Source organism: Dermacentor albipictus, chromosome 5 (assembly GCF_038994185.2).
Source record: "Dermacentor albipictus isolate Rhodes 1998 colony chromosome 5, USDA_Dalb.pri_finalv2, whole genome shotgun sequence".
Classification (NCBI taxonomy): Eukaryota; Metazoa; Arthropoda; class Arachnida; order Ixodida; family Ixodidae; genus Dermacentor; species Dermacentor albipictus.
The window spans coordinates 109,517,836-109,545,727 of record NC_091825.1 but is presented as its reverse complement, the minus strand read 5'-3'; the positions used below and the strand labels follow the sequence as shown (position 1 = coordinate 109,545,727).

The window sequence follows — 27,892 nt, the reverse complement described above, 5'->3', positions numbered from 1 at the left end:
TCGGGGATTATAAAGCGGCGAGGAGGCCGCCTCGAAAACGGGATCCGCCGACCCACCGGGAGACAGTGTCGCTCCCGACTGGGGTGAGATGTGTCACGCGTTTTCGCCGGACGTCGCCGTGCGGGAACCGTCGCGGTTGTGTGAGCTCTCGGCCCCAGTGCCGATCCGATCTTGTCCTGTACAATGACCTGTATATAATGTATAAAATCCCTTTCGTTATTCTCATCGACGCCTGGCTCGGAGTCTTCGCTACCAACGCTCTGTCACGAAACGGGTGACGAGCGCTACGGGACCACAAAGCCGTAATCGTGGTGCAGCGGTACAAAGTCGTAACAAGGTGTAACGTTAAGGGATAAGAAAGGAGCAGATTGGGTCAGGGAACAAACGCGAGTTAATGACATCTTAGTTGAAATCAAGAAAAAGAAATGGCCATGGGCAGGACATGTAATGAGGAGGGAAGATAACCGATGGTCATTAAGGGTTACGGACTGGATCCCAAGGGAAGGGAAGCGTAGCAGGGGGCGGCAGAAAGTTAGATGGGCGGATGAGATTAAGAAGTTTGCAGGGACGGCGTGGCCACAATTAGTACATGACCGGGGTTGTTGGAGAAATATGGGAGAGGCCTTTGCCCTGCAGTGGGCGTAACCAGGCTGATGATGATGATAATAAAGCTATTGTCTTCGATGAGTATACTGGTATCGTCCGCATATATGATGAAAGGCTCTAGCATTACTATCTACGGTGACCAGATCATTAACATAGCCATTCAAAAACAATGGTCCGAGGATACTGCCTTGAGGCACACCCCAAATCACAGCTTGCATAGTTGACTTAAATTTGCCCATGGAAACAAACTTTTTTTGGGGAGCAATAAAGGCAAAAAAAGAAAGAGAAAAGAAATGTGTGTCTAGAAGATCAAGAACAATTGCCAGTGTTAGCTTCCAGAAAATATCTATATTAATGAAGCTCGTAGCTTAAAATATCGAAGTTTACTTATGCAGCAAGAAAAATACGAGATGTGACAAATTAGTTGTGAGCGTAAAAAAAAGAATAATTACCTGCACGTAGAGAGATGTCGCGTATCTAACTCACAACAAAATAAACTATAAAGAACAATAAAAAACCCGTAACTTGTTTTCTTAACGAAGTTCAGTCAGATCATAGTGGAATTCTTGTTCTGCCCGTGATCACTTCAATGGTTTAAGCGCCAGATTTCCTTTTAGTAATCTTAACGTGATACAGAGAGACAATCGAGGTTATTTATTGAAACGCGGAGGTTTGGGTTGGCATCTGCAGTCACCTGCATGTTATTCTAGATGAGGAAGAGAACGAGGGTAAGACTATAGTGAAGAGAGAGAGAGAGAGAAATGGGGCGAACGAAAACAAAATGGGACAAAAAGGCTGAACTATAACTTACATGTGACGCGATGTAAAAATAAGGTTTGGCCATTCTAGCGTGTATGTAAAGCATTTCCTAGACCATTTCAGACAAGCCAACGAAAACAACCAAACAGGAAGTGACATTCTCGACGCTGCCGCCTAGAAGAATAAGTCACGGGACCTAAGGCGCTTAGTATTCGCACTGTTTGACGAACTTCGTCCGTATCGCTTTCATGAAAGGTTTCTTCATCGCTAGGGACTGGAAGTTCCAACAGCATGTGCTCAATCATTTACACAGGATAATAATTTTTACGTTTTACGGAAATAATCTTTAAAAATCATATCTCTTGGGACAGTCGTGATCGTATAGTGGTTAGTACCACCATCTTTAAAGATAGTCTGTTGCAGACAACATAACACTATTCCTTGAGCAGGATTATTCAGAGAAGCGAACATTACTTGAACGAGATATCGAAACGCACATTCAATTAATTCACACAAATGAACTAATTAACTTTTTAATTACTTTGCGGCACACATTGCAATTTACGAATTGTAGCGGTGAGTTCTCCCGGCACATCCAATTAAAATTAATGTACAGGATGACCCCAACATGGACATATGCGCCATAAAGTCACCCTAAGGACGAACTGTTGTTCCACTTACTTTTTTTAACAAAACTCTATTTCAAATCAAATCAAATCAAATCTTTATTCAGCATTCTTCTGCGTATGAAAAAAAAAAGAATGCTGAACGCACTGAAGCACAAAAACAACTGGAATGCTGAAGTATACCTCGTCCCACACTTTGGGATATAATATCTCGAAGCTGGTGTCAAGCTGTAAATTAATTTCAAGTGGATACGTCTTGCAAACTCACCGGCTGCAATTCCTAAATTGCAGTATGTGCCGTAAAGTGATTCAGAAGTTAATTAATTAATTCTCGTTAATTATTTGAGCCTGTGTTTCGATTTATTGTGCTAGCAATGTCCGCCTCTTCGAGTAGTCCATCTCAAGAACAAAAATTTCATTATGCTAACTGCCACAAGAGATTTTTAAAAATTCCGTAAAACCTAAAAAAAAGAATCTCCCCGTATTGCACTACAGTTGTCACGACACGTCATTTGTGGTGCCTTGAGCAATTCACCAAGCTTGACATGAAACTCTATGGTGGACATTTACCGCTGTTCAACCGACAGAAATGACAATGAGGCCCAAAGTGCGGCTTAGCCACGCAGCAGCGACTGTTATAACGCAGTGGAAAAGAAGCGCGTAACATGTACAGTGGCCTCAGAATGTCACTCGACCAGCGTTCATACGCAGCTCGATGTTCCCCGTCCAATTACCGGCAATTCGTCAAACTTCCTCGCTGTCTGACATGTCTACAGGCCCGAATGGCGCCTTTTCTTGTGGTCACTGAACTTTCCTATCACAGCACTTTCGCCACTTGTGTGTCCGTATTCTTTATTATATATATATATATATATATATATATATATATATATATATATATATATATATATATATATATATATATATATATATATATATATATATTGTCAGAAGTACATTTACAGTGCTGCTGTGCACTGCGACAGGGCAGTGTATCAGCCACCATTATTCTGGTGCTTAATCACTGAGTCTATTTCGCAAACACGTTTTTTTGAACTCTAAGTAAATGCGTGCCTCTAAATTGACAAGCAGGCTTCCTTGACAAGCAAGCCTCTGAACTCAGTGTCGTGACGTCACGCGCTGCTCGCTTGCGGGTGCCCGTATGTGGACTGTCAGACAGCTAGCGTACAGCGTGAGCGTCACTGGCTGGACGTCATGGATCGAAGCTTGCAAGCAATATGCTATCCACGAAGCGGCATTCAATAAAGCTGTGGTTCGACAGCAACAAGAATGATATAAATGAGCAAATATCAATGCAGCGTACCGGAATAAATGCAATAATCGCAAAAGTCGTGCATGCATCACAACCTTAACATGCAATCCCCTGTTGTATATAATGTTACAGGAATATGAGGGCCTTAATATAAAGTTTAGCATGAACATAATAGATAATTTGTTATAAGGGGCATGCGTGTTTTCTGTGTAGCAGGACAGGCTCTTCGTATGAGTTCACGCTGGAGCTTTGGACGTGTAATTTGGCGCTTTCAGATGTTGCTTTCTGTGAAGCTCTCGCGAGTTCCAGAAGTAAAAAGTAATTCTTTTTTCTTTTCTTTTCTTGTGTGTGCGTATGTGTGTGTGTGCAGGAAGAATTTTACACACGCTTCCTCAAACACGATTGTCTAAAAGCAGAGAAAGGCGGTTAAATAGGTCTCGAAAAAGCGTGCCTTTTTTAGTGTGCTGCGTGCGAATACTGCGTGGGTTATTTGGAGCTCATGTTACTTCCGCTAAACGACGTAAGCATAGCAGCATCGTATTATATGTCACTAACTTTCCTACTGTTTGTGTGTATGTGCATATGCGTGCGTGTGTGATTGGGGGGGGGGGTGCGTGTGGGTGTGCATGCGTGTTAATAGCATGCGCTTTTTTCTTGCTGAAGTTTGAAAGCTCTTGTTCGACTGAAGTTGCTGCTTCTCGACTTCTCCTTACCCCGATGCCCAGAAGCAACTAAAAAGCGGTAATTAGACGAAATCCAGTAAAATCAGTGCATTCTACTTCCTTTACTATAAAGCTATGTGACCCTTCTGATGATTGCATCGAGGTAGTACGGTATCTCGATGCAATCCTCACAAAGCTATTTCATTTGTTCATTCTAAGTTGTCTCTAACATTCAGCATTCTTACTACAAACTTCAGCCTTCATGACGTCAGTGAAATGTCCCTCCATTGAGCAAAGTTCGTTGGATTACTACGTACCTCTAGCAGGTTTTAGGAGCGGAGCACATTAAGTGAGAAGTATGTAACATACTTATTCACTCGCTTGTGCGTAAGAACAACACCACATGTAGCGCTTTTCCGAACCCGCCTGTATATTGCCTATGGTAATAGGCAGTTAGACACTCAGAGATCACTCTTGCAAGGCAACGTAATGGTTTTCCAGCAGCGGCTTTCCTGGGGTTTTCAAACAATGATATCCTTAGCCTTGAGCGAACAGTCCGACAAAAAGTCTTCAAGTCCCTTTATCTGAACGTTGGTTCCAGGCTGGAACGTTCCGCGTTCACTCGATGTTTATCGCTTTGTCTTCATCTTCCTGCGACTTCATTGTATTGTTTGCATGTCGAAGTCAGTGTCCTGTTATAGCGTTATGTCACTATACGGGTCGTCCCAGCTGCAAACCTGCCGTGCGACTGGCCGCTCGAGACACTTTGCGTGTATTCTCTGGCTTCTTTCACGCTCGCAAAAACACTTTTATGTACCATGTATTGATCAACAGAAAGCTGTATCGGGAGTTTTTCATGTCGCTCTACAATTTTCTGACTGACACTTTTGATCTAAATATAATATTTGAGATGTTGATTAATTAATTATGACTAATTATCTAACTAGGTGAAATGAGAAAAATAATTTGAGTATCTCCAAGCGACAGGAAACAACACTATCTTGGTTCTGCCCAGCTACGTGGCATTCGAATATCTTAAAGCTCTGGCTAAAGTTAGCTGGGACACCATGCATGTGTATGATCCGTGACAAAACATTGCCCACGCCGACGACAGCTGACTCTCTCGCCGCGTACACATCGCTTCTACGGCTTGCACGGAAAAAAAGTTTCCCTCGGTAAAGATTCGCACGACATTCGGTCGCCCATAACTGGCAAAATAAGTTCGCTCAATTATCACTACACTGAGAACTGTTCATCCACAGCCTCTTAGTGTATGTTTTTCTTTTAGTGGGTTTCGTGCTTGTAATGCTTTTCTCGATCATATACGATAGGCTATGAGTACAGTGTGCACAGTGAACCGAACGAATTTCATCGAGCGGCAGCAAATAGAATATTCAGAAATGTAGAATTAATCTTTTTTTTTTTTCATTTCTTCAGTACCTTGTAGGAGACATGCTGTTTTGGTCTCTCGATGGCAGTCATTGCACGGAATTAAGAAGCATGCTTCCTTTTTTCGCTTTTCTTTTATTAACTGTGTGCAATGAGGTTGTGGCACTTGTTAGACGGCGCCGGTTACTTTTCTCTTAATGCAGCGATAAGCTCAAAAAAATATATATATATATATATATATATATATATATATATATATATATATATATATATATATATATAAGCTACTTCAATTCCTTGACGTTGCTGACAACCAATTTTTTAATGCTTTGGTAAACCAAATGCTAAAGAAACACAATAGTCATGCCAAGGTTCCTTATATTTAGGGCTGCTGCCTCCCTTTCCTTGCACATTAAAAAAGTTTATTGAACGCATTCTAGATATGGACCACAAAAGAGTAAATTATCCAGCTATAACTAAAATGCTATCGCGTTCGCTACTGTGAACTTTAATACGGCAAGTTTAACGCCGGAGACTTTGGTACACTATAGGTAGAAACTACAAGTACACCACAATAATATCTGCTATAGTTCACCTGCGCGTCAAACGCCGTGCATGAATGCAGACCAATTCTCTTTTCGCGATGCGGCTTTTCTTTCTTCTTTCTTTTTTTTGCGGCTAAACTATAAGCTGTGTGTCGAGCCACACAAATGAAAAATTAATGACCGTGGAAGCAGGCACGGCCCGACACCCCGAGCGATGTAACACCGTGCTCCCCACGCAGCCTCTGTAAAACAGAGAACCAGCTGCCGTGGGCGAGGTGTATCACGTTTTCGAGCCGTCGCAACTCAACTGCTCGCTAAGGGATCCGTTGCCGGCTTTTAATGAGCTCGCGAGGCTGAATCACGAGCCATACGGCCGCATGTACGAGCGCAGAGACTCCTCCGAATGTTCGGTCGTCCCGCCCCCCCCCCCCCTCCCACTCCGCGCGCTGAAGCAAAAAGAATCACGGCTGTATTACGTTCCCTTCCGGCTCCTCTTCCTCCCTATATACGCGAAGTGCAACAGAATAAACGAGTAACGCCATAATTACCACCAAACATGTGTGAATGGGGCATTCATACTTGTGTCAGTTGCGCCAGCGAGTCGCAAAACAGCATGAAGACCAGGCGCAGATTGCTCAGTGCGCGCGTACGAGAAAGGTATAAGGCCTGATAGACTTCTCGCCCAGACGCATAAACTAGGCTTCACATATTCCTTATTTCCCACAAACTGATGGTAGGTGCACCATCGACCACTGCGACGATGCGTATACCACCGCCGTACGCGCAACAGAAACACCTAATAAACAAGCTTCAAAGTGTTGTTTACACTGGCTTTACTCAACAAAGTATAACAAAAACATAGACGTTTCGCCACCTATGCGGGTGGCATCGTCAGTACACAATGGCAACAAATGCGAAATACATCCTATTTATCTATGAAAGTGCCGTAAACAAGCGCGGTTGAACGCGTAATAAACAAGCGCGGTTGAACATCCTGAGGCATGCTGCGGCGATGGCGATGCTGTTGCAACGGCAGCGCTATAGACTGTTTTTCTCATACATCTGCAATCCTGTGCCAACACCTTGATGCAAACCAGATTTTGGTGAGATCGTTTAGCATAAATAGAGTGGTGGGAAGGCGGGGGGGATGCAATAATGTATGCGTCCAATCGACGTAGAAGTTTGTGGACCCCCGCTGCGAGCTAAAAGCCAAGCTTAATGCTCTGTCATGGGCAAGCGCCCTGAAATTATAGCAACCTTAACCTGATGCTTCGTGCGCAGTGAGCACAGTGCACCGGTAAATTCGTGGCTGCGCGCCTAGGCCTCGACAAAGCACATATGTTTATTTGATGAAAAATTCGTACGATAAGCAATTTCACTGTTTCCAGATAGAAAAAAGATCTGCGGTGTTTGAACTCTTTTAGAGGTTGGCCAAAGTGGCCAAGGAAATTTGTCTGTTTATTCCATTTTTTTTTTGGAGAAGCACAAGCGCTCTTGCACAAGCACAAGCACATTTTGTCCACGCGCTCGAACTCGGGAACCGTGAATTCGGCACAAGAGAAGGGTATACGCCTATACTAAATGCTCTATTCGAGATATCCTGATTGGTTCATTGCGCCCTTTGAAGTCGAGGTACAGCAGATGGTTGCCGACAAGTTCAACAAGCTCCGGAGTCAAACATCTTGTATTATTGTACAGTCTAACAAGAGATAGCAGGTTCCACTCACTATAAATGTGACGCCGGGGGAGCGTTATGTCGGATGCGCGCTGTTGATTAGGACGGGAACGAAATTCCCAGCGATATAAGTGGTATACACTCCTGCTCGCATGATGTATATATAGCATTAAGTTACTCTCAAGTATAAGGCATAATTACCTTGCACAGAGATATTCTACTCAATTGGTAGAGCATCGCGCGCGTAATGAGAAGAAGTGGGATCGTTCCCCACCTGCGGCAAGTTGTTTTTTCATCCACATTCATTTTCCATTAATTTATTTCTTTAATTCAATTAGTGAGCACAAGTAATTTCCCCTATGTTTTCTTTTGTGTCCTTGTTTGTTTGCTTCTTATGATATGATTATTAAATATCCGGCCCCTCGGTTAACCCTCTTTCTTCTCTTTCTTCCACAGGGAGTAAGACAATCTGTCTAGATCTGCGAATAGCTCCTGCTCGCATCTTTTTCATCATGGCGTATATCGTTCCCGATGCCTTGTTCTATTTATTTTTTAAAATTATGTCGAAAAGCTTGACATAACGGCAAGCTGCGGCCATAGGGTGCCTTTTATGGCCCAGTCATCTGGCGTGTAGCATCGCGTCGACATCTAGCGGGCTTGGCACGACCCATAAATGCAGGGTGGTCCTCCGAGACCTGCTGTGCGGAGCTGCACAGAAATTTTGGAGGCAATTGATGCTAATGCTAGCCATACATCCGTGTGGTGCTTTATTTACGAGTGGCTAAAAAATTTATAAGCGGCGGACTCAGATTTGAAATCTGGCCGGAGAAGATCTGGCCGGAGATGTTGCGCTGTAGTGCGTAACATCCTGCGCGTGGCCACTGGTGCGATATTGCCATAAGCTAGATGACATGACACAAACAGCTTTTTGCTCTAAAGTGAGGCTGTAGAGAGGCGAGTTTTACATTCTTGAACATGTTTGGTTGGAAATTGCACTGTAGCGCGTCAAGACACTCATGTGCAGCATGTGCTGTTTAGGGCTCATGTAGCGGCTACGAAAGCACAGTGATATACAAAAGTGCGGCTGCGATGATTTACATGTGAAAGAACGGGCAACACAGACCATCGTCACATCTAAACAAGGACGAGGAGAAGGCTCCATTAGAAGAGAATGAATGTACCATAGTCCGAAACATAGCAGCCAGATTCAGTGCTTTCGTCGTGACACTTTAGACGCCTGTTAAATGAGTTATAAGACTTCCACAGTGGGGGGTGTATGAACCTCATGACTTATGCGAGCAAAACCGTATTCAGCTCGTCAAGGTGAAAATTGCAGTGATGCTAAACTTGTTGTGCTACAAGGCTTTCCATTGTGCCTTGCATATCCCAAAAGATAACCGAGCAATAAAACATACGGCCCGGAAATGCTTCAACAAACGAAACTCTATGGAAGCGTACTTGTCTGAACGGTCATCTGTTAATTCATGTGTTGCTTGCAAGTGCATTCACGCCCTGCACGTTAACGAAGAATTAGCTTAGAGATAAATTTCTTTACCTCATGGTTATCTATTCCTTTAAAGTACGTACTGACTCGAGCACACCATAATATGAAGGTTTAGGGTGGCAAAGCGGGTGGAAATTGGCGGGTGGAAAAGCGACCTGATACGGTGACCGCACGCCATCGCTTTCCCTACTTCTGTCGCGTTTAATTAGGCACTTAAAGATCAATGAAAGTAGAGATGTGGTGTTACTGGGTTTTCTTTTTCTCTCGATATACTGCCGCTCAATGAGATGCGCACTTGCATAGCACGTGGCGCAGGCGATTACTGAACAACGGTACGAAACGCTGCTCGCACTACTCGTGAACGGACTGATTAAGATTTTTTTTAATTGTCAGTCGTAAACTTAAGCTGTGTTTACAGTTATCACGATGAAAGTAAAAAAAAAAAGCACCCCAGAACACTACAATGGCAAATTCAATGGGCCTTCTTATACGAAGTATCCACGATACACCATTGTGATCTATCCGTTGCACAGATCACGCAAGCTTTGGATGCGGCTTCGGTGACTGTGACCACGGCAGTGTGCATGAATCTTATCGCCAAACGTTGAGACACGACTCGTTCGATGTCACCACATAAAGCACTCTCCACAGACGTGGCATATTCGCCGTCGGTCAAGGCGAATACGTGTATACATCCACCTGTGCCAAGCTACTGGACTAAACGACCACGGGCGCAGAATGCAGACGCATTCACCGTAACGACCTTGCCGAACACGGAAGTGGGTCGGTCGAAAGCGTAATCCACATGGCGTAGCTTTCTTGCGCGACATCCAGAGCAGCAAACCCACGGCAGCGGGAGCCACCTGTGGTCGGTCAGCTGGTCTTCGTCGATGGTGAACTGAAAGTCCTGGTGCTCCTATAGATGTACGATGCCCGGAAGGAAACCGTTCCGAAGCGTGAAGACATGTATATCAGCGTGACGTGTTGAAGCAGCAGCAGTCACTGCTGCTGCGCTGCTGCTGCTGTTGCCTTGGGCGCGTAGAAGATTCCCGTAGCTAGTGGTGAACTGCGGTCGTCGAGTCGACAACACGGTCATCAGTTCTATCGATACCACATCTCTGTCTTCAAGTACTCCAGAAGTGCCAGGCGCTGCGTCTTCAACGACACCTCTTTGGATACTCAGACGTGTTCTGCGTATCCGTGAGCGAAGAACCGGGCCACCACCGTCGACAACGGGTATACGGGTAAAGGAAGACCGAGTCCGCAGAAGGCAAGCCAACGAGAGGTGGGCGCACGTCCTCTTCTGTCGGTCGCCGCCACCAGCTCTGGCTGACGACTGAGGGTGACCCGTCTGCGGCCACGTACCACTCGGATGCGTGAGTTATATTGACGCCGCTGCCGCTCTGAGCAGCGCCGGCTGCGACGCTCACGCAGAGGACGACGGGGCCGCCCGCAGGTTCGCATGCCTGGCGCTATTCCTTTTATTTCTCCCCTCCTCTTTCATTTTTTTTTCGAGCCGCTTCCTTTGCTCTTCCTCGCCCTCTCTTTCTCATCATCTTGACTACCATGGCGGGCATCACGCACATGCACGAGGCCAAAGGCGTGCGCCGGCATAAACCAGCGGTGGCCGCGGATCACGCGACGAGCCGGCCACGTTAGCTAGCATGTCCCCGCCGCCAGCACAGCCTCGCGCACGCCAGCCGCACACACGCGCGCGCGCGAGCGCGAGCGGACCTCACGGCGTGCCAAAAGCTGACGAGGAATTGTCCACGGCAACCCCCCCCCCCCCCCCACCACTGCCGCTCTGCAAATCGCACCGTGGTGATGGTGCCGTGCCATCTCCCACGTATGCGCGCGCGCGCGTGCCTATACAGTGGTGTCCGCTAGCGCGCGCGCGCGCGTGTTGGCGACGCGAGTCGTGCGTGCTTCCTCGGGACCCTTCCGTGAGCCACGCAGAGAACGGACGAGCGTGCCACGGGGACTTGCACGGCATGCGGCGGCGCAAAGTGCTGCCGCCCGCCGGACGTGGAAGACCTGCCCGCCCGCACGCGCGCATGTACGCCTGCATGCTATGGACTCGCCGCACATGCGAGCCGGCGTTCAGAGTGTGCATAAAGCACGCGATGACAGCAGCAGCAACAGCAGCATCCGCATGCAAACCATCCCCAGTGGACCCGTCGACAGTTCGTGATAAGAATCTCTCGCCCTCCCCCCTACCCCTACGCACCCGCCACTTCTCGCCTCCCACGTGATCTCGGGTTTGTGCGTCGTATAACTAGACGCACTAACCGACGCACAGAACGATGTCACAGTCAATCTTAGCCGCGCTAAAGCGCGCGAAGTCCAATCTATAGCTATGAAAACGGCCTGCCTCACACATAGGAATCGAAAATTATTGCGGTGAGAAAAGCGCGAGTAACTACGGGCCCGCTGCTGCGAACGTTCCAAAGACCGAGGACGTGCGAAAGGGCTTGGGTACAGTATTGGAGAGAGGGAACGCGTGCGTGATCGCGCGCTATCTGTATTCGAGGATCGCATGATCTCGGCGCTCTCGGCGCGCATGGCGCTCGTGTTTACCGTTTTGTTTCGCTCATTGGAATCGGAAATTCTATTTTCCTCCTTCCGCGCGACCTGCTGCCGTGCGTGGGTGTAATTTTGGAAGAAAAAAAAAAAGCCTCTGTACCGCGCTCTGCGCGCGAGGCCCCCGCGAGAACTTCGGCGAAAGCAGTCAGTGTAACTGACTTACGCCCCCAACTTCTGCACTCGCCTCGTTCACCTCGATTTGGAACCGTGGCGTGAAGTTGCCAGTTCGCGTGAGTGCCTGTCGACACGCGCGCGGCACGCCTTGCGTTCAAAACATGCGTGTGTTCTTAGGCGAGAAAAGAGAAAAAAAAATTCACTCGTGGCGCACTGCGCTGGTGTTGCGGGCAAGGAAACAAATGGACCCGCGCCGCTTTCGTGGAAAGGAGGATCGGCTGTCACTTGGCGGTGCCGAGGCGATCGTTCTTCGATAAAAATTGAACTCTGCACGCGACCCGCGAGAAATTGCACGTCTCTTGACCAGCGCATGCAGGTGCCCGCGTAATGAAGGAAGGGTACGCGGAAGGCGGTAAGTCGGGTGGTAGAGCATATGCGAATTTGCAACCTCATAGTACGAGGAACACGAAGATCATACTTTTGAGTGCGCGTGTACTGGAGGCTATTATTGATTGCCCGTTCCATCCTTATTGCTAGACGGAAACGGCATGGTTCATCTTGTACAATGCCCGTTTTCTTCTTTTGCAGGTGACCTACGAGTGTTTGGATCAGCTAGAGCTTGGCGTCCCTTCAAGAAACGGAACTCGAATATTGCACCCTACAGAATGTATGTGCGTCTCTTACTTCCTTTCTTTTTGTTTTCGATGACGGTCCGCACGTCGCAGGTGTACTAGCGAAGTGTACGATCTAACTCGGGCGCCTCACTCAGGTACAGCGCTTCACTTTTGTATAAGGGAAACAAGTTATATTTACTCATATTTCATTCTCCTTGAATGACAGCTGTATAGTTGTTAAGAATAGTTAAATGCGCACCTGTGCAGTTCCCGCGCTTCTCCTAGACAGTATTTTACAAATCATTATGTGGTTTGTAGGGTATACACACAATACATGTATACTATAGTGTGTGTACCACGTGCTTGACAGGAGCCTCAACAGGTGGCCCTGCGTGCGTGCGTAGCTCACCGAAACATTTTCGTAGAAGGTGGCTTCATCGCAATAACAGAATTTAAAAGGTGAAGCGAGTTTCTCAGGATTATCTTTATGCAGGTGTCTTTCTGCAGCTGGTAAGTATTCATGTGGAATTGTAACAAAGGGCGTTACCGCCCTATGGTAAGCACATCGTTGTAAATAATTAGCAAATACAAGTGCAGTTTGCCGCTGCCGCGCCTGGTGATTCAATGACTGCATGTGTCCAGTAGCGAAGTAGCCCTGCGACAAATGTTGCACGGCAGCAGTCGTGCAGCAGATGTGAGAACGAGTTCGGTAGTCCTCTGGAACAATTAATTTGCATGTTACAGCAATCGACTCAGGGGTGCATCCAGGGTAGCCTCCAAACATGGAAGACACTTTTCACATAAACAACGTCATTCCGAATTATATATTGTATTTATGTAGTACATTCGCTACAGGGACGGGTATTCATCACCGCAACGAGCCTTCGTTTTTCAGTGAATTTTGGTGGGTTTGATCCCTTGAGTGTTTTAACAACTGACGGGAGAACGTGCCCCTGTTGTGATGCCAATAAAACCAAAATGTATGCATAGCTGTTCTGGCCATCAAGCGACGACCCAATTAAATACTGTTACCTTCACAATATTCAATTCAATTTGCTTTACTTCAACACCAAATTGTAGAGCTTTTGTGAAAGCCGGATGCGTCGCATTAAGAACATTTGTAAGGGGATGCCAGCTTCTCAGCGTTTCATTTTTATCGTTAACACCCTGCAGCTTGGAAGCTGTCATGCGGGATAGTAACTGAGAGCGTTACGGCTCGTTTATAGTCCAACGTTATCGGCGCGCGGGCGAGCGTCGTTCTCGGTCAGTCACGCTACGTCGGTTGCGCGGCGCCAGCCGAGATGCCATCCCCTCTATACTGCAACGCGCGCGCCATCGGCTGCTATCTTCAGAGCATGCGCAGAACGTTCGCCAAGTCGCGCGCCGTCCGCAAAAGCCGTCTGCGGAGTTGTGTTGGCGCCTTTTTCTTCGCGCGCAATGCATTTTGGTGCCAGAGTTCCGCCGACTTCGACGCGCGAACGGCTCAGGAGCCATATCGGCGCCGGGCCCGTCGGGGCGCATTGGAAGCCGCCGGTTACGTTAGCTGCACCGGTGCGCCCGACTATAGAGGGGTCGTTTTCGCCGACGTGACGTAGCGTGCGCGCGCGCGGGCGTTACGTCGGACTATAAACGGCCCTTTACCGTGGTATGGTAAGCACATCGTTGCAAATAAACAGCAAATAAAGGTGCATTTTGCCGGCGCCGAACAGGTGTTTCGATGACTACAGCCTGGCAATGTGCCAGACTGTAGTCGCCGTAGTCAAAATTGTCATTTGTCGTAGTTGTCATTTGTCGTAGTCAAAATAATTGTCATTTGTCAAATAATTGTCAAAATTGAAAAAACCGTATTTAATTACTAGCGCGTCTTCAAGGTATTCATTTGGATCATAGACGTAAGGGCAATGTCTTTCATACCGGGGTGTGGGAGTGAAAGTGGACTTGGACAGGTCGTGTTACGCAGAAAACGGATAACCGTTGGTCTGTTAAATTGCTGGAATAGGTAGCATGTAAAAGGAGACGCAGTCGTCGGTCGAAGTAGATTAGACGTAGTCATTATATTACGAAACAAATAGGTGTTGAATGAACGCATAGCTAACGCACCTGGGTAACTGAATATCTGTAATGGAGGCTTCATCCTTAAGGATTGAGAGAGGCACAAACATTTACAAACGAAAGAAATGTACTGATGATACTAATATATCGCAGCTTCGCACGAAAGGCCAAGCATCGATTGCGATAGCAAATTATTACAGAGCTATACGAGTTAAGGATAGTAGCTTCATCGGCCGTATAAACTTGTAAACATTCGCTTACTAACTAAATTAGCAAGCATGGTGTCGCCGCGCGTACAGGCAAGCACGAACACACCTCACTCGACGATCGCGAACACTCGCTGCCAGAACGCTGGCGTGAGGAAGAGCGGCAGCAGCAACGAGCGAATTGCCCTTCGTGCTGCCTCTCGCTTCAACACGAACTAAGCGGCGAGAACACTACAATGCACACGAAGCGATCAGCCCTCGACCCGCCTAGACTTTGCACCCACCGCAGATTACTTTCAAGTTGGGTGCCACCCGCGCTGGCGGCCTAGTGGCTTTGGCGTTGCGCTGCTAAGCCTGAGGGCGCGGGATCGAATTTCGGCCGCGGCGGCCTCATTTCGATGGGGGCGAAATGCAAAAAAATAAAGTCCGCGTACCGTGCATCGGTTGCACGTTAAAGAACCCCAGGCGGACAAAATCGGGAGTCCACCACTAAGGCATCCGTCATAATCATATCGTGGTTTTGGCTCGTAAGACCCGAGAAATATTTTTCTTTTTAAACATGGGGCCCGCGCCGCGCCAAACGCAGCCGCTGCCGTTGTAGAGCGTGCCCCCTCGCCTCCCTCCACCCCCTTCCTTCCGTCTTGCACCCTACCCTCCTCCCTTGCCCGCACGCCATTTCCCTCAGCCCAGCCTCGCACGCTTTCACTCGCATCTAAAGCACACGGCGGCGCTTACGCGATCTTATCGTGCTTGGACTTTATACGAAACATTACGGCGACGGCGACGACAACGGCGGAAATTCACCTGGAGTGTTCATGTAATTGCTATCGCCATAACAACATTGAAGTCCCTGACATGAAAGCCATGAACAAGGAAATGATGAATGCTGGACTTACATTAGGCACAACTTTTCTTACATAAGCGATCACAAATCCTGCAACTAGAAACACGGAAAAGTGTGTCATGGATCGTGCATACTGTCCTCCGTGCATTTCGCTGTATAGGCCCAGAGAGGTTCCGAAACGAGAAACTTCGTTAAATAAAAAGCTTTCCTGCCTTTTTTTAAAAATATCTTTTGCCGCATGGGCACAAGACATCAATTCAGTAGGAGAGGGTCCACGCAGGTCGCGCAAAGGCCGGCATAGCGTGCGTTTCGATTTCCGACTGAATTCTCAGGCAAAGAGAACTTTGGCAATTTAGATTGCTCATGGCGGTGGTGTTCTCAGAGCTTCCGTAAGCCCGCGCAACCATACATACGTTAGCAGGTGCCATAAGGTAGGCTTGATGTTTGGCCAAACTACCTCTTCAACCTTCTTTTTTCAGAACCCGTCGCTGTTTCTCAGTGCTGGTAAGTTTCTAAGAATGAAGTGGATTTGATTCGCAGCCACGACAACTTCATTGCGAAAGATTCGGAATGCAAGAAAAGCTCGGGAACTCTCATATAAACGCACGTTAAAGACTGTTTTCGTGGTAAAAAAGAATCAGGAGACCCTTACTATGTGTTTCCTCATGCATAACCATGGAGTTATTTTAGGACGTTGAGTCATATCATTAGAATCAGTCAATTGCTTCATATTTTTTTCCATCCTTTCTTTCTTTTTACCGCCATCTTATTTTCTCGTGCGCCTTGAATCGAGTGAGCGCAAGAAGACATGTAAGAAAAAAAAAAGATCAACCTAATGTTACAGGGCTTCCGACACGCAATATTTTCGCTATATGAGGCCGCTGGGCTGCTACCGGCCAACCCGGCTGCGGCGAGGCGATTCGATTGGCCACCGCAGATATGCACGATTTGCGAATAGAGGTGTGGCCGGTCACCACCGGGAAGGAGAAAAAAACATGTGCTCTTTTTTCCTCATGTCTTTTTTCTTATCATATTATTATTTCGTTTTTTTCATTCGGGCCGTTTGCGAAGCCGCGAAAGCAAAACAATACTAACCCGGGGCCAAGAGAAGTCAGCTTGGAGGTCGAACTCTTTGTTTTCACTTGTTCATATCCGGGTTCGCCGCCGCCGGCCCTTCGACGTCGATACTGGAAGCCCCGTTCGCTGTCGAAATATGCGGTGTTTTGAAGCAAGCTCGATTGTGTTAGACGGTGCAACTGTGCGGAGGGGATGGCTGACTGTCTAAACTTCATAGATATGGCGTGCGATATGCCGTACAATGAAAATATATTGCCTGCGAAAGCAAAACTAAAACGCAACGTCATGTATATGATGTAGATGCAATATTTATAACGAACATCAATGAAAAGAATGATGTAGAATGGTTACGGAATGAAACACATCGATGTAGGGCTAACTAATGAACATATTAACCTTAACCGAGAAAGTGTAAGAGTCGGGTTGAAGATTAATATGTAGAAGACAAATATAACATCTAATAGAATGGCAAGGGAACGAGAATTCAAGATCGCCAGTTAGCCTTTAGAGTCTGTACGGGTGTACGTTTATCGAGGTTGATTACTCACGGGGGTCCCTGATCATGAGAAAAAAATTTACAGAAGAATACAAATGGGTGGGAGTGCATACGACCGTCATTATCAAATCCTGAGTGGGAGCTTAGGACTGTCGTTGAAAAAAAGAAAAGAAAAAGAAAAGCGTACAATCATTGCATTCCACGGGCGCAAACTTATGGGGCAGAAACTTCGAGGTTAACAAAAAAGCTCGAGAACGAGTTAAGGACCGCGCAAAGAGTGAAGGAACGAAAAATGTTAGGCGCAACGTTAAGAGACAGGAAGAGAGCGGTGTGGATCAGAGAATTAACGAACGGGGATAGCCGATATTCTAGTTTCCATTAAGAGAAAGAAATGGCTTTGGGTAGGCTATGCAATTAGAAAGGTAGATAACCGGTGGACCATTAGAGTTATAGAATGGGTGCCAAGGGAAGGGAAGCGCAGTAGAGGAGGGCAGAAAACTAGGTGGGGTGATTAAATTAAGGAATTTTCAGGCGCAAGTTGCAATCAGCTAGCGCAAGACAGGAGTAATTAGAGGTCTCAGGGAGAGGCCTTCGTCCTGCAGTGGACATCAATATAGGCTACTTCTGCTGCTGCTGATGATGAATGAGCATCTATTCTCGTTTCCAGTCTGCAGACCGTGTGACATGGGCGTAATTCAGGCTCGTATACTTAGGTAAGAGTCCGCACCACATTTAGTGAACTGATTCCTAGCGGCATGACAAGGTACTCGAATTGCACTCCCCGAGTACTGTACGTCCAAAGTGATGCAGCGAATTCAGAAAATGAGAGCGCACTATTTCGAAGCTTCACAGTTGTGGAACTCATCACCACCACCGACATTCCTTGGTCTGCCTGTTAAGGCTACAAGGAAATGTTATATATATATATATATATATATATATATATATATATATATATATATATATATATATATATATATATATATATATATATATATATGTTGTATGCATGCATGTACGGGTCTTACTTATGTTATCGCTCTTGAAAATTAGTAGTTGTTGCTTCTTAGACTCACGTAATGCCGTTGTCGTACCGGAGATGTTATGTTTCTCAGCTCGAAGGTATACGGAATCAAAAATGAAACTCTCAGTTCTGTAGAATCTTGCTGCAAGAAACATGTGTTCCTGCGCATTATGCCAAGCGCGCGACGCTATGTGCGCGCGTGGCGCGTCACAAAAGAATTGCACGACACAACCTGAGTCTTTCTTTCTTTCTTTTTTGCTAATATAAGCTGAGCTCAAACTTCCTCCGGCAACGGCTGGCGGTTGGCCTTCCCAGTTCTTTTCTTCTTCTTTTCTTTTTTTCGATAGGCTGCAGGTATATATTTAGTTCCTCTCCGGTACTTTCCTTGCGTCATGCGGAACCCAAAAAAGTCTGCGTAAGGAATCTACGGTGTTTCTAGCCCCATTTGCGTTTCCTTTTTCTCCTTCTGTTTCATGTCCGAGTCGGCCGTCTAGCCGACAGGGTTGCGTGTGCGGGCGACGAGCGCCACAGCAGTGTGACCGATGCATCACGCAACTGTTATCAGGTGTTCGCACGCACCGCCTGTCACCCTTGTCGCTCTCACTTGCCTACACTACCCCCCACACCCCCTCTTTGCTTTTAACCGAGTCCGTATATCCCACCCTCTTTTGTTTCTGCCGTCGTCGTCACAGTGCCGGTTGCTGCGCACAAAGCTCGTCTGTCTTGCGGCTTTAAGGCTTTTGACAGTTTCTGTTCAACTTAAAAGCGAGACACTGTGTCCCCCTCTCCAACTTTGCCACCCACATTGAGATCCACCCCCCCCCCCCCCCCCCGTATCGCCTTCCGACCACGCGAAGCCAGGCGGAAAAGGAGAAACGGCAACGAGTGGAATCGAGCCACACCCTGTCTGTCGCGTGGGGTTCGCTGGGACACGCTCGCCCCGCTATTGGTTTAATACGCGCGCACGCAGATCTAGCGAGTCTGTGCGTGCGCGTAGTGGTGTTTGTGTAATCGAGAGTTCGGCGGCTGCCCGTCAACTCGCGGGAAAGTTGACATATGGTTTGAGAGAGAGAGAGAGAGAGAATGATGTATTTGCCGAGGCAGCTTGGATGAAGAAGTAAAAATAGAAATCGGACTTCGAAGCAAGTATGAAAGTGGCGAAGCAAACTAGAAGGCTTACCGGGAAGGAAAAGAAGTATTAAAAAGTGTGGTACTGAAGTACGACGGCGCCAGCGTTTTATAATCAGACCGAGAAGGCTTTTGCGGTGATTGCGAAACTGACAGGGTGTAGTTTAAAGCGAGATATTTTTATCTGGACAAAACAAAATAAAAGTGGGAGGGGCGGGGGAGGGGTAGACACGACCGCGGCTTTATAGGTAGTTTCTTGGAGCACCGAAAGTCGAGCGGACGTTAAAATAGCGAGGGCTTCGAGCTTGCGTCTCTGAATTTCGTGGCTGTTGATGCTGCTATTCATGCCTATCATGCGCATGCATGCGTAAAACGACATAAAAAGAAAAACTGAAATACAAGTTAGCCGAATCACAATCGACGGTTAACGTAGGCAAAACTAATCCGGATAGCTCCACCATGCAAGGCGTCCCCGATTTTCCAGATGTAGCTTTGTGGCATCCGACCTATCAACTGTTCCTATCATAATTAAAAAAAAATTGCACCAAACAATGATTTCCAGCCCCATATCTAGCAAAATGTCTGTTTTGGCTAGTCGACCCACTTTCGTTAACTGCAAAACAGCGCCAAAGACGAGTGAGTGAGTGAGCGTGCGTTTACGTGTGTGTGTGTGTGTGTGTGTGTGTGTGTGTGTGTGTGTGTGTGTGTGTGTGTGTGTGTGTGTGTGTGTGTGTGTGTGTGTGTGTGTGTGTGTGTGTGTGTGTGTGTGTGTGTGTGTGTGTGTGTGTGTGTGTGTGTGTGTGTGTGTGTGTGTGTGTGTGTGTGTGTGTGTGTGTGTGTGTGTGTGTGTGTGTGTGTGTGTGTGTGTGTGTGTGTGTGTGTGTGTGTGTGTGTGTGTGTGTGTGTGTGTGTGTGTGTGTGTGTGTGTGTGTGTGTGTGTGTGTGTGTGTGTGTGTGTGTGTGTGTGTGTGTGTGTGTGTGTGTGTGTGTGTGTGTGTGTGTGTGTGTGTGTGTGTGTGTGTGTGTGTGTGTGTGTGTGTGTGTGTGTGTGTGTGTGTGTGTGTGTGTGTGTGTGTGTGTGTGTGTGTGTGTGTGTGTGTGTGTGTGTGTGTGTGTGTGTGTGTGTGTGTGTGTGTGTGTGTGTGTGTGTGTGTGTGTGTGTGTGTGTGTGTGTGTGTGTGTGTGTGTGTGTGTGTGTGTGTGTGTGTGTGTGTGTGTGTGTGTGTGTGTGTGTGTGTGTGTGTGTGTGTGTGTGTGTGTGTGTGTGTGTGTGTGTGTGTGTGTGTGTGTGTGTGTGTGTGTGTGTGTGTGTGTGTGTGTGCGCGCGTGCGTGCGTGCGTGCGTGCGTGCGTGCGTGCGTGCGTGTGCGTGTGCGTGTGCGTGTGTGTGTGTGTGTGTGTGTGTGTGTGTGTGTGTGTGTGTGCGCGCGCGTGCGTGTGTGCGCGCGTGCTAGCGAAGACTTGTCGCGCTTTCCTGTCATCGTTTTTCACCGTCTTTCGTCGGCTGCCCTCCTTAAATGCAAGCACTTTGCCCTTGAATCGATGCAAATCAGCTAGCACCTGCCGGCCTTCATGCGTTCAAAGAACGTCGGAGCTGCACACTCTCTCACATCTCCATATTATATATATATATATATATATATATATATATATATATATATATATATATATATATATATATAGCAACCGTTAAGTGCGTCCGTCTCGCGTTTGTCAATCCAAAACGTGACCCTCCGTCCCGCCGCAGAGTCGAGTCCACAGACGCTAAATCGCGGTGCCAAATCTCGTATATCCAATCCAGGTCCGGCAGATGCGTGCATTGCAATCTCCGAGACCGCGTTGTTCACATACGCATAAACGCATTTACATGCGTGGCCAACCGACAAATCTGCTCGCGTACTGAAACGTGTAGACTACGCGCTGGTCCCCCTCGTATAGGCCCGATCGCTATCGACGTTTCCCTTACTCCTACACCATGCAACTCCTCCCCCCTCCCTCTCCTCTACACTCTTTTCTTTCGACGCACCGTCATGTCGTGTGTATCGCAGCATGACAAATGGTGTTTCTTTCCCGGAGAAAACGGACCTCGGCTGTACCACCTTTTGACCCGGCGACAGTTGGCATCCGCAGACGAAGCCACGTAATACTTAGCGAGGGAAAGACAAAAGGGCCTTCTGGGAATGAATGGACGACTTTGTTTTTGTTCTTAGTTTTTTTTTTCTTTCGTTGTACGGGCACTGCCCGGGCTTTCTGCTCCTTTAGCCAAAAGCACTGTGTTTTACAGCCAGCCTGCACCGTCGGCTCATTTATATATTTTTCTCTTTTTTCTCATACATGAAAGATGCCTTCATCGCTGTTCCTTCACCAGCGATAATCTACTGTCGCCATCGCCGTAATTGCGCGACGGGACCCCAGCGGCTGCAGGAGGCGGTACGTTGCCCCCAGTTCGCCCATTGTTTGCGACGTGCGCGCGCGCTGCAGAACTTTAATTTGAGTGCGTGCTCGTAGATGCGAGATCCGCGGACGCTGAATTCGTCAGCCTCATAACCAGACGGCACCCTTGTTTCTGTTCCTTTGTCTCACGTGGCTAGGGCCTTAGAGCGCTGGCCCTTGCATCTAAGCATGCACCGAAGCACAAGCTGTTTCTAAGCTATATTTCAAAGAAATTTTCGTTAAGCAAGAGCTTTACCATATAACAGAGACACGCAAGAAAAGTGGGATATCAGAAAAAATTTGTAGCGCTAATTGTGCACTTCAATACTTGTACTTTAGGTAGGAACAAACGAGCCACTTTTTGTATAGTTTAATACGCGTAAGCATGAAATGCGCTGTTGTTGGCTAGCAAGTTAGTAAACTCTCGAGAACACCAATTCTCGGTGTTTTGTTGGTGTAGCGAAAACAGCGCCAAAGAATATTTGATTTTGCTTCTTACATATTTCGAGCTTACTCCTTGCCATATACATAAACGAGAAAAGAAGGAAATGCTCAATCAAACCTAGCTAGCAAACTGCTTCTTTGCAGACTTGTTCCAGAGGAATCCACGACTGACGTCGGCGGAGACAATCGCAATTCAAGGGCGAACGTCGATTTACCCATTTCTGTACCAACCATGCATGACATAATGACGGAGCGATTGCTTGACGTAGCAAACAACCTGTGGTATGTTTACGAACCTGCTTAGTTTACCAGCGGTGCTAGTCCACCAGAATTCTTAAATCCAACTTTTTAATTTTATTTTATAGCAATTGATTCCCCATTATAGAGAACATTTCATGAACTTCTTCCAATCTTCCCAGCAATGTGACACTGTCGTTTTCGGTTACAAACAAGTACTTTAAAAGACACTTTGTGCTAGACAATTTTATTTCGGTGCGTAGTATGTGCAAAGGACGCAGGTTTCTATAGGACGTGTCTGTGGTGGTGTAGAGCCACAGGTCGAGCTAGAGGCGTTTGCCGGTATACAAACGTGTCCAACTTGGTCGCGTGGCCTATACTTGCAAATCGTCACTAAACGAGAACGGCGCTTCTAGCAAATAACTATAGACCGATTCGCTTAAACCTGTTTCCGCAGCGAGTGCGTGAAATCTGCGTATTATTTTTTATCGCCACGCTATATTAACTAGACCTGAGCTGACGCTGTACGGATCTTACGACGTCAGGTGCAGCTATAACCCTGGTACCTCAAGTTCCCTTTCGTTTGTCCCTGCGTCTTTTTCTGACTTACCACCACTCACGGCAGGACTAACGTTTTCGGTGCGTCGTCGTTCCTACCATTAGTGGAACTGACGCTGCAGGAAAACCTGCCTCCTCCTGCGCTTTAAGAGTAGAGATGGACATCGGGTGCTGCGTGCGCCCACCGCGCGAAGCACTCTTTCTCTCGCCACACTTTTGTGTCCACACGGGGATGTATCATCGCCCCGCGGCTCTGTAGCCTGACAGGACGGCGCCTACGCGCGCTGTAGGAAAAGCAAGAGCGTGCGATGCCGAGTAGCTTCGCGGGCGGGCGCAGGCGCGCGCGCACACACACACACATCGTGGGGAAGCCGCGCGTGGGACGGCAAAGGTCCGCTCGTCTGGCCGCCGCTGAGTCAATTCATTACCTGCAAGCCACGGGCTGCGGTCAGCCGCGTCGCGTGACCGTGCCGACAGGCCGCGCCGACCGCCCCCCTCGGCCTAATGGACCGGCGAGCTACGCGTCCCGCACCGTACACTCCACCGGAGCTCTTCCCATGCCCACCGCGAGGCGCTCAGGTTCACGGCTATAGACTGTATACAGTACGATGCGGTGGTGGCCGCGAGTCCGGAGCCTCAAACCGTCGAGTCATGGATGGCCAGATGCATACTGTGCATATCGATAGCTGTGTGGGAAAGCGCAACTTGTGGCGTGGGATCCCCATAGAAGTGAACCTGAAATAATGACGAGTTTTCTCGGCTCCGAGTGAGTGTGCGATTTGAAGTACGCATTCTCATTAGTCTTGTAAAGTTGGGCGTTTCTTTCTTTTCCCGACTTCGGCCGATCAGTCGCCCCTTTTCTTAATTATATACATACACGCACATTGATTCAAAACATTAGAAGCCAGCAGACAACGAAGGCAAGGAAAACAGAGGAAAGTAAACATATTATTAATTAAACCTGATAGTGAAATTTGCGGTGAGTTTCGTATTTCTAATAATTAAATAGAGAGGTTGCGAGTTCGGAGGTTGCGGGTTAGGATCGTGCGGCGCCAAACTTGTTTTCTGTCACTCTTGTTTTCCATTTCCTTTCGTAAAAGTACCGAGTTAATCGTAAATTAATAGCCCTCGTCTTTAATTATACAGTTAATTTCACCAAAACTCTTGTTGGCTTCATTGTCCGTTGGCTTCTTACTGGAGCTATCAAAAGAATTACGCGTGTCTTCATGCTACTACTCCTGAACGACTTGTACTGGCGGAGCTGGTGGACATCGCCATACAACGCTATGCAACGCTATGACAGTACAGGCAGTGCTATGCATTCGCTGTCATGCAAACAACCACAGACAACGACATAATTAGCAATGCGAAGTGTTGAAGCGAAGGAGGAAGCCCAGTAAGCGACCTGCTTTTATTGATGCAAAAACATCAAATGTACCATCGAACGAAAAAGCCGGCGTCTGTAGCAGCGAAACGGCACCTAAATTCGCATTTGCTGCGACGCCAAGTCACGTGAGCTCCTCAACAGAGCAGGGCGTGTGAAAGCGCTACCTGCTGCCTCGCTGGCGCGACAGGTGTGGCGTGAGGGAAGAGGGCAATGCCACGACGCCACGTCACCCTCGCTCTGCGAAGCCTGTGTTATCCACGCGTTCCTTGACCGTGCAAGCTCTCGCCTGCGTTCCAACTTCGCCTCGGTAATCGCTATGAATAAATTACTGTTCAAAAAAATGAGTTCGAAAGGAAAAAGGTTGTCGGTAGTGAGTTTCGAATCTACAACCCCACGCTCAGAAGCCACGTATCTTACTTGGATGGATGGATGGAAGGATGGATGGATGCTATGAATGTCCCCTTTGGTATGGGGTGGTGGGTTGCGCCACCAAGCTCTTGTTATTACATTGCCTAATCTCCTACCTATGTTCAAAAAAGAAAAAAAGAAGAAAATCCCACGAAGAATTAACATCACCAGACTTTTTGGACCCCTACTGGGAACTTCGTTGTAGTACGCCTCCGTTGTTGTCGTTTCCCTACTTCCACCAATCTTCCAATCACCCTTTAGTAATCTATATTGCGGACATGCTTACTTTCCCACTGTTATCGCTGAACCAAAGGGCTTCAATGAAGCCGGAGGTGCCTAAATCAACCTTCACATACTAATAAAACATGCTCCATCGTTTCCTTAGCTTTACCGCAGCAAGCACATGCTTCTTCCTTGTATCTCGCTATATCAGTGCGTGTTCTAAATCATCTTGATCTAGCTTCGAAAAGTAGAGAGCTTTCCTTTGAGTTATAATAAATTGCTTCTTTCCTGATCTCGTTTTTTTCCCTCTTAAGTAGTCACTCATAGCAGTTTTTTTTTTTCCATTGCCGCCATCCATGAGATTACCTCAGCCTCTCTGACTTTCCGCTTGACGTTCTTTGTTGCCATGTTGTTCACCGTATACCGGTCACATACTTGCTGGAAAGCTTCCTAGTTCATTTCCTCCACCGTGAATCCATGTTTTTCCTGCACAAATATCTGAACGCTCTCCCAGCCCATTACCATATTTCCGAACTTCTCAGTAGTTCTTCATAATCAATTTTAGTCTGAGCTTCTCTCACTTCAAAACTTGTCGAGCCCATATCATCCTACACAGCTTCATTTGTAGCCTTCCCGTGAGCGCCCAATGCGAGGCGTCCCACTGACTTTTGGTTGCCATCGAGTCCATCGTACCCAATTGGCTAAACCAGCGCCTCCTAGATAGCAGGCCTGTTCACTGTGCTTCATGCTACTTGGACGGAAATTTACATTGCCAAGCTCGGCGTGACGAAAACGGTGACGTCAGAATCAACGCGGCTTACTCGGGAGCGACTCCAGTAGATTCCATGGCAGTCGGGCAAAGTAGCATGAAGTCACGGATCGAAGTGCACCGGCCTTTCGCTGTCTTGGAGGCGTTGGCCAAGCATCTCAACGCCCTCGCTTGACCGCGAGGAGTACACAACTCGAAGGATCGCTCAGCGGCGTTCAACTGGCAACCCATAAGGAGTATACTTAGGGGTCCTCTGATTTTTCTCTTGATTAACGAGATTGATTATATTTATTTGGGTCCCCTTAGTTATATTGTATGGTGTTTTTGATGCGCGTAAGATGCTTCTTTTGTGTTGATTATAACTTGTTTAACTGCTTAAAGTATCTTTAAACGTGTATTTGGCGCTGAAAGAGCATATATATATTTTCTACGGCGTTATTTTTTCGTCATACCACGACAATAAAATTAAATAAAAAACAAGGAGATCCTCGCGGTAGCGTGATGTTTCAGAGCTCTAAAGGCAGGAGCTAAGTGCAAAAAAAAAAATAAAAACATAAAAGAGCCAGGTCAAAAGAAGGCGCGGTCGACACAGGTGCTTGAGCGAACGAACGAACGCCTGTGTGTCCACCATGCACCTTCTTTCGTCCTCGTGATTCCTTGCACATAACTCCTTTCAGTCGGAATGTTCCGGCAAGCCCACATCGCCACCCCTTGAGACCACGTTGAACTTCTGGCACTCGACGGCGACGAAGATGCACATGACGATCACGAGGCACGACAACAGCGCCACCGCCGCAATAAGCACCTGGGCATCGCTTGAGTCAAGGAAGTACTGAATCCGGCTTTATCAGATGAACCGTTTCGCACGCGTATACACTCGCTGCTGAATGAAATCTGGGGCAGTGTCTATCTCTGGCGAGGGGGGGGGGGGGTATTCTGTAAGAGTCCACCTATAGACCGTTTTTCCGTAGGCGCCGCCATATTGTGAACGCAGTGGCGCCGCCTATGAGCAGCGCCATACTGGCTTGGGTGAAAGCGGTCTTTCGCATGGCAGGTATACGCTCGGCGGTAGGTTCTGGCGTTTGTTTTCGCGGTCGTGCGGTCTATTTAGTATGACGTGCGTTTTCTACGTGGTAAACGGCTCTGTGAGACGTGCTGAAGTGGTTTAAGGCGTCACGGCCGGAATTTCTGCTGGCGTTGAGGTGGACGGAACACGCAGCGTGATGTGTGCGCGCATATTTGAGCATACAATCAGTCTCGGAGATCAATTGTGCATTTCTGAATGTTCCAATCACTAATGTGACCTTATTTCAGTATTATCCTCTATTTCTAAGCTGCGGTTTAGGAGCCATGAAACATACGCGACGATCGTAACAGCGTGGGTATACCGTTCTGCTACGATAGGAGCTGTACTGTTATACTTTGACAAGTGTTCAAACTGTTCGCTGCAGGTTACATTGTGTGACTACTTGGTTGGATGGATGAGGTTTCCACCCATGAATAAAATAGATTTGGCTAGTAATAGCAGCATACCTTACAGTCTGAATTAAGCTTGTCCAGCAAAGCGACCGTTTACGAATTGCGCGAGCGTCCTAAGCAGTAGTAGGTGCTGGATTACATATATATTTGTTCTATATAGCGCATGGTTCAAGCATACGGCATCAGCGGTTATATATTTATAAACGTTGTGCGGCGTTAGCCCGTTTTCTCTTGCTTTTTAGAGAAAGAGGATGATAACCGAATTTCTTTTTTCGGTTGTGTTCGTTCAGTTCTCTGCGACGCACTCACACGTATTACGGAAATTTTGCGCTCAAAAATAGCCATCGAATTCTTTTTATGCGAACCCTCTCATATATTATGGCTGTATACAGGCCAAAAAGGCAATGCCGAAGCAAACAGCTTATATATGTATCGTGCTGGCTCACCAACCGCAGTGATTGCTGTGTTGAGCAGCGCTATGGGCCTCATGCAGCAAGGCTAGCGTAGACATATGGTAATTTCAAGCATACTAGACTTGAAATGCGTGAGAACGATGCCAGTGTATCACAGATATTTGATAGCGCGTGCCGCTCAGATGTTTCGTGGTTGCCTTAGGTTGGCCGTGCACGAGCATGTGCTCTTATGTTTTATGTTTTACTCCCTATACGCCAATCGATCAGACAGTGAGCTGATTTACCATTTATTGCTGGTAATACAGAGACACTGGTTTTCTTTGTTGAATTAAAATCGATATAAGCAAAATAGTAAACATACACCCA

General features: G+C 47.3%; 2 protein-coding genes across 10 annotated transcripts in view; one reads left to right on the top strand and one right to left on the bottom strand.

Annotated features, from left to right (window-relative positions):
• LOC135920709 (uncharacterized) overlaps window positions 1-27,892 on the top strand; it is a 311,372-nt gene that overhangs the window by 190,855 nt on the left and 92,625 nt on the right. For all 8 annotated transcript variants that reach the window (XR_011514578.1, XM_070538734.1, XM_070538733.1 and 5 more), the window contains one exon: window positions 12,325-12,403. Coding sequence is in view for 7 of the 8 variants with exons in the window: in XM_070538734.1 (XP_070394835.1) it covers window positions 12,325-12,403 (79 nt within the window). In the remaining variant the exon portion in view is untranslated. The remainder of the gene's footprint in view (window positions 1-12,324; window positions 12,404-27,892) is intronic.
• LOC135920698 (uncharacterized) overlaps window positions 25,892-27,892 on the bottom strand; it is a 40,800-nt gene continuing 38,799 nt past the window's right edge. For both annotated transcript variants that reach the window (XM_065454920.1, XM_065454919.1), the window contains exon 12: window positions 25,892-26,439. In XM_065454920.1, the coding sequence (XP_065310992.1) occupies window positions 26,308-26,439 (132 nt within the window). In that variant the 3' untranslated portion in view covers window positions 25,892-26,307. The remainder of the gene's footprint in view (window positions 26,440-27,892) is intronic.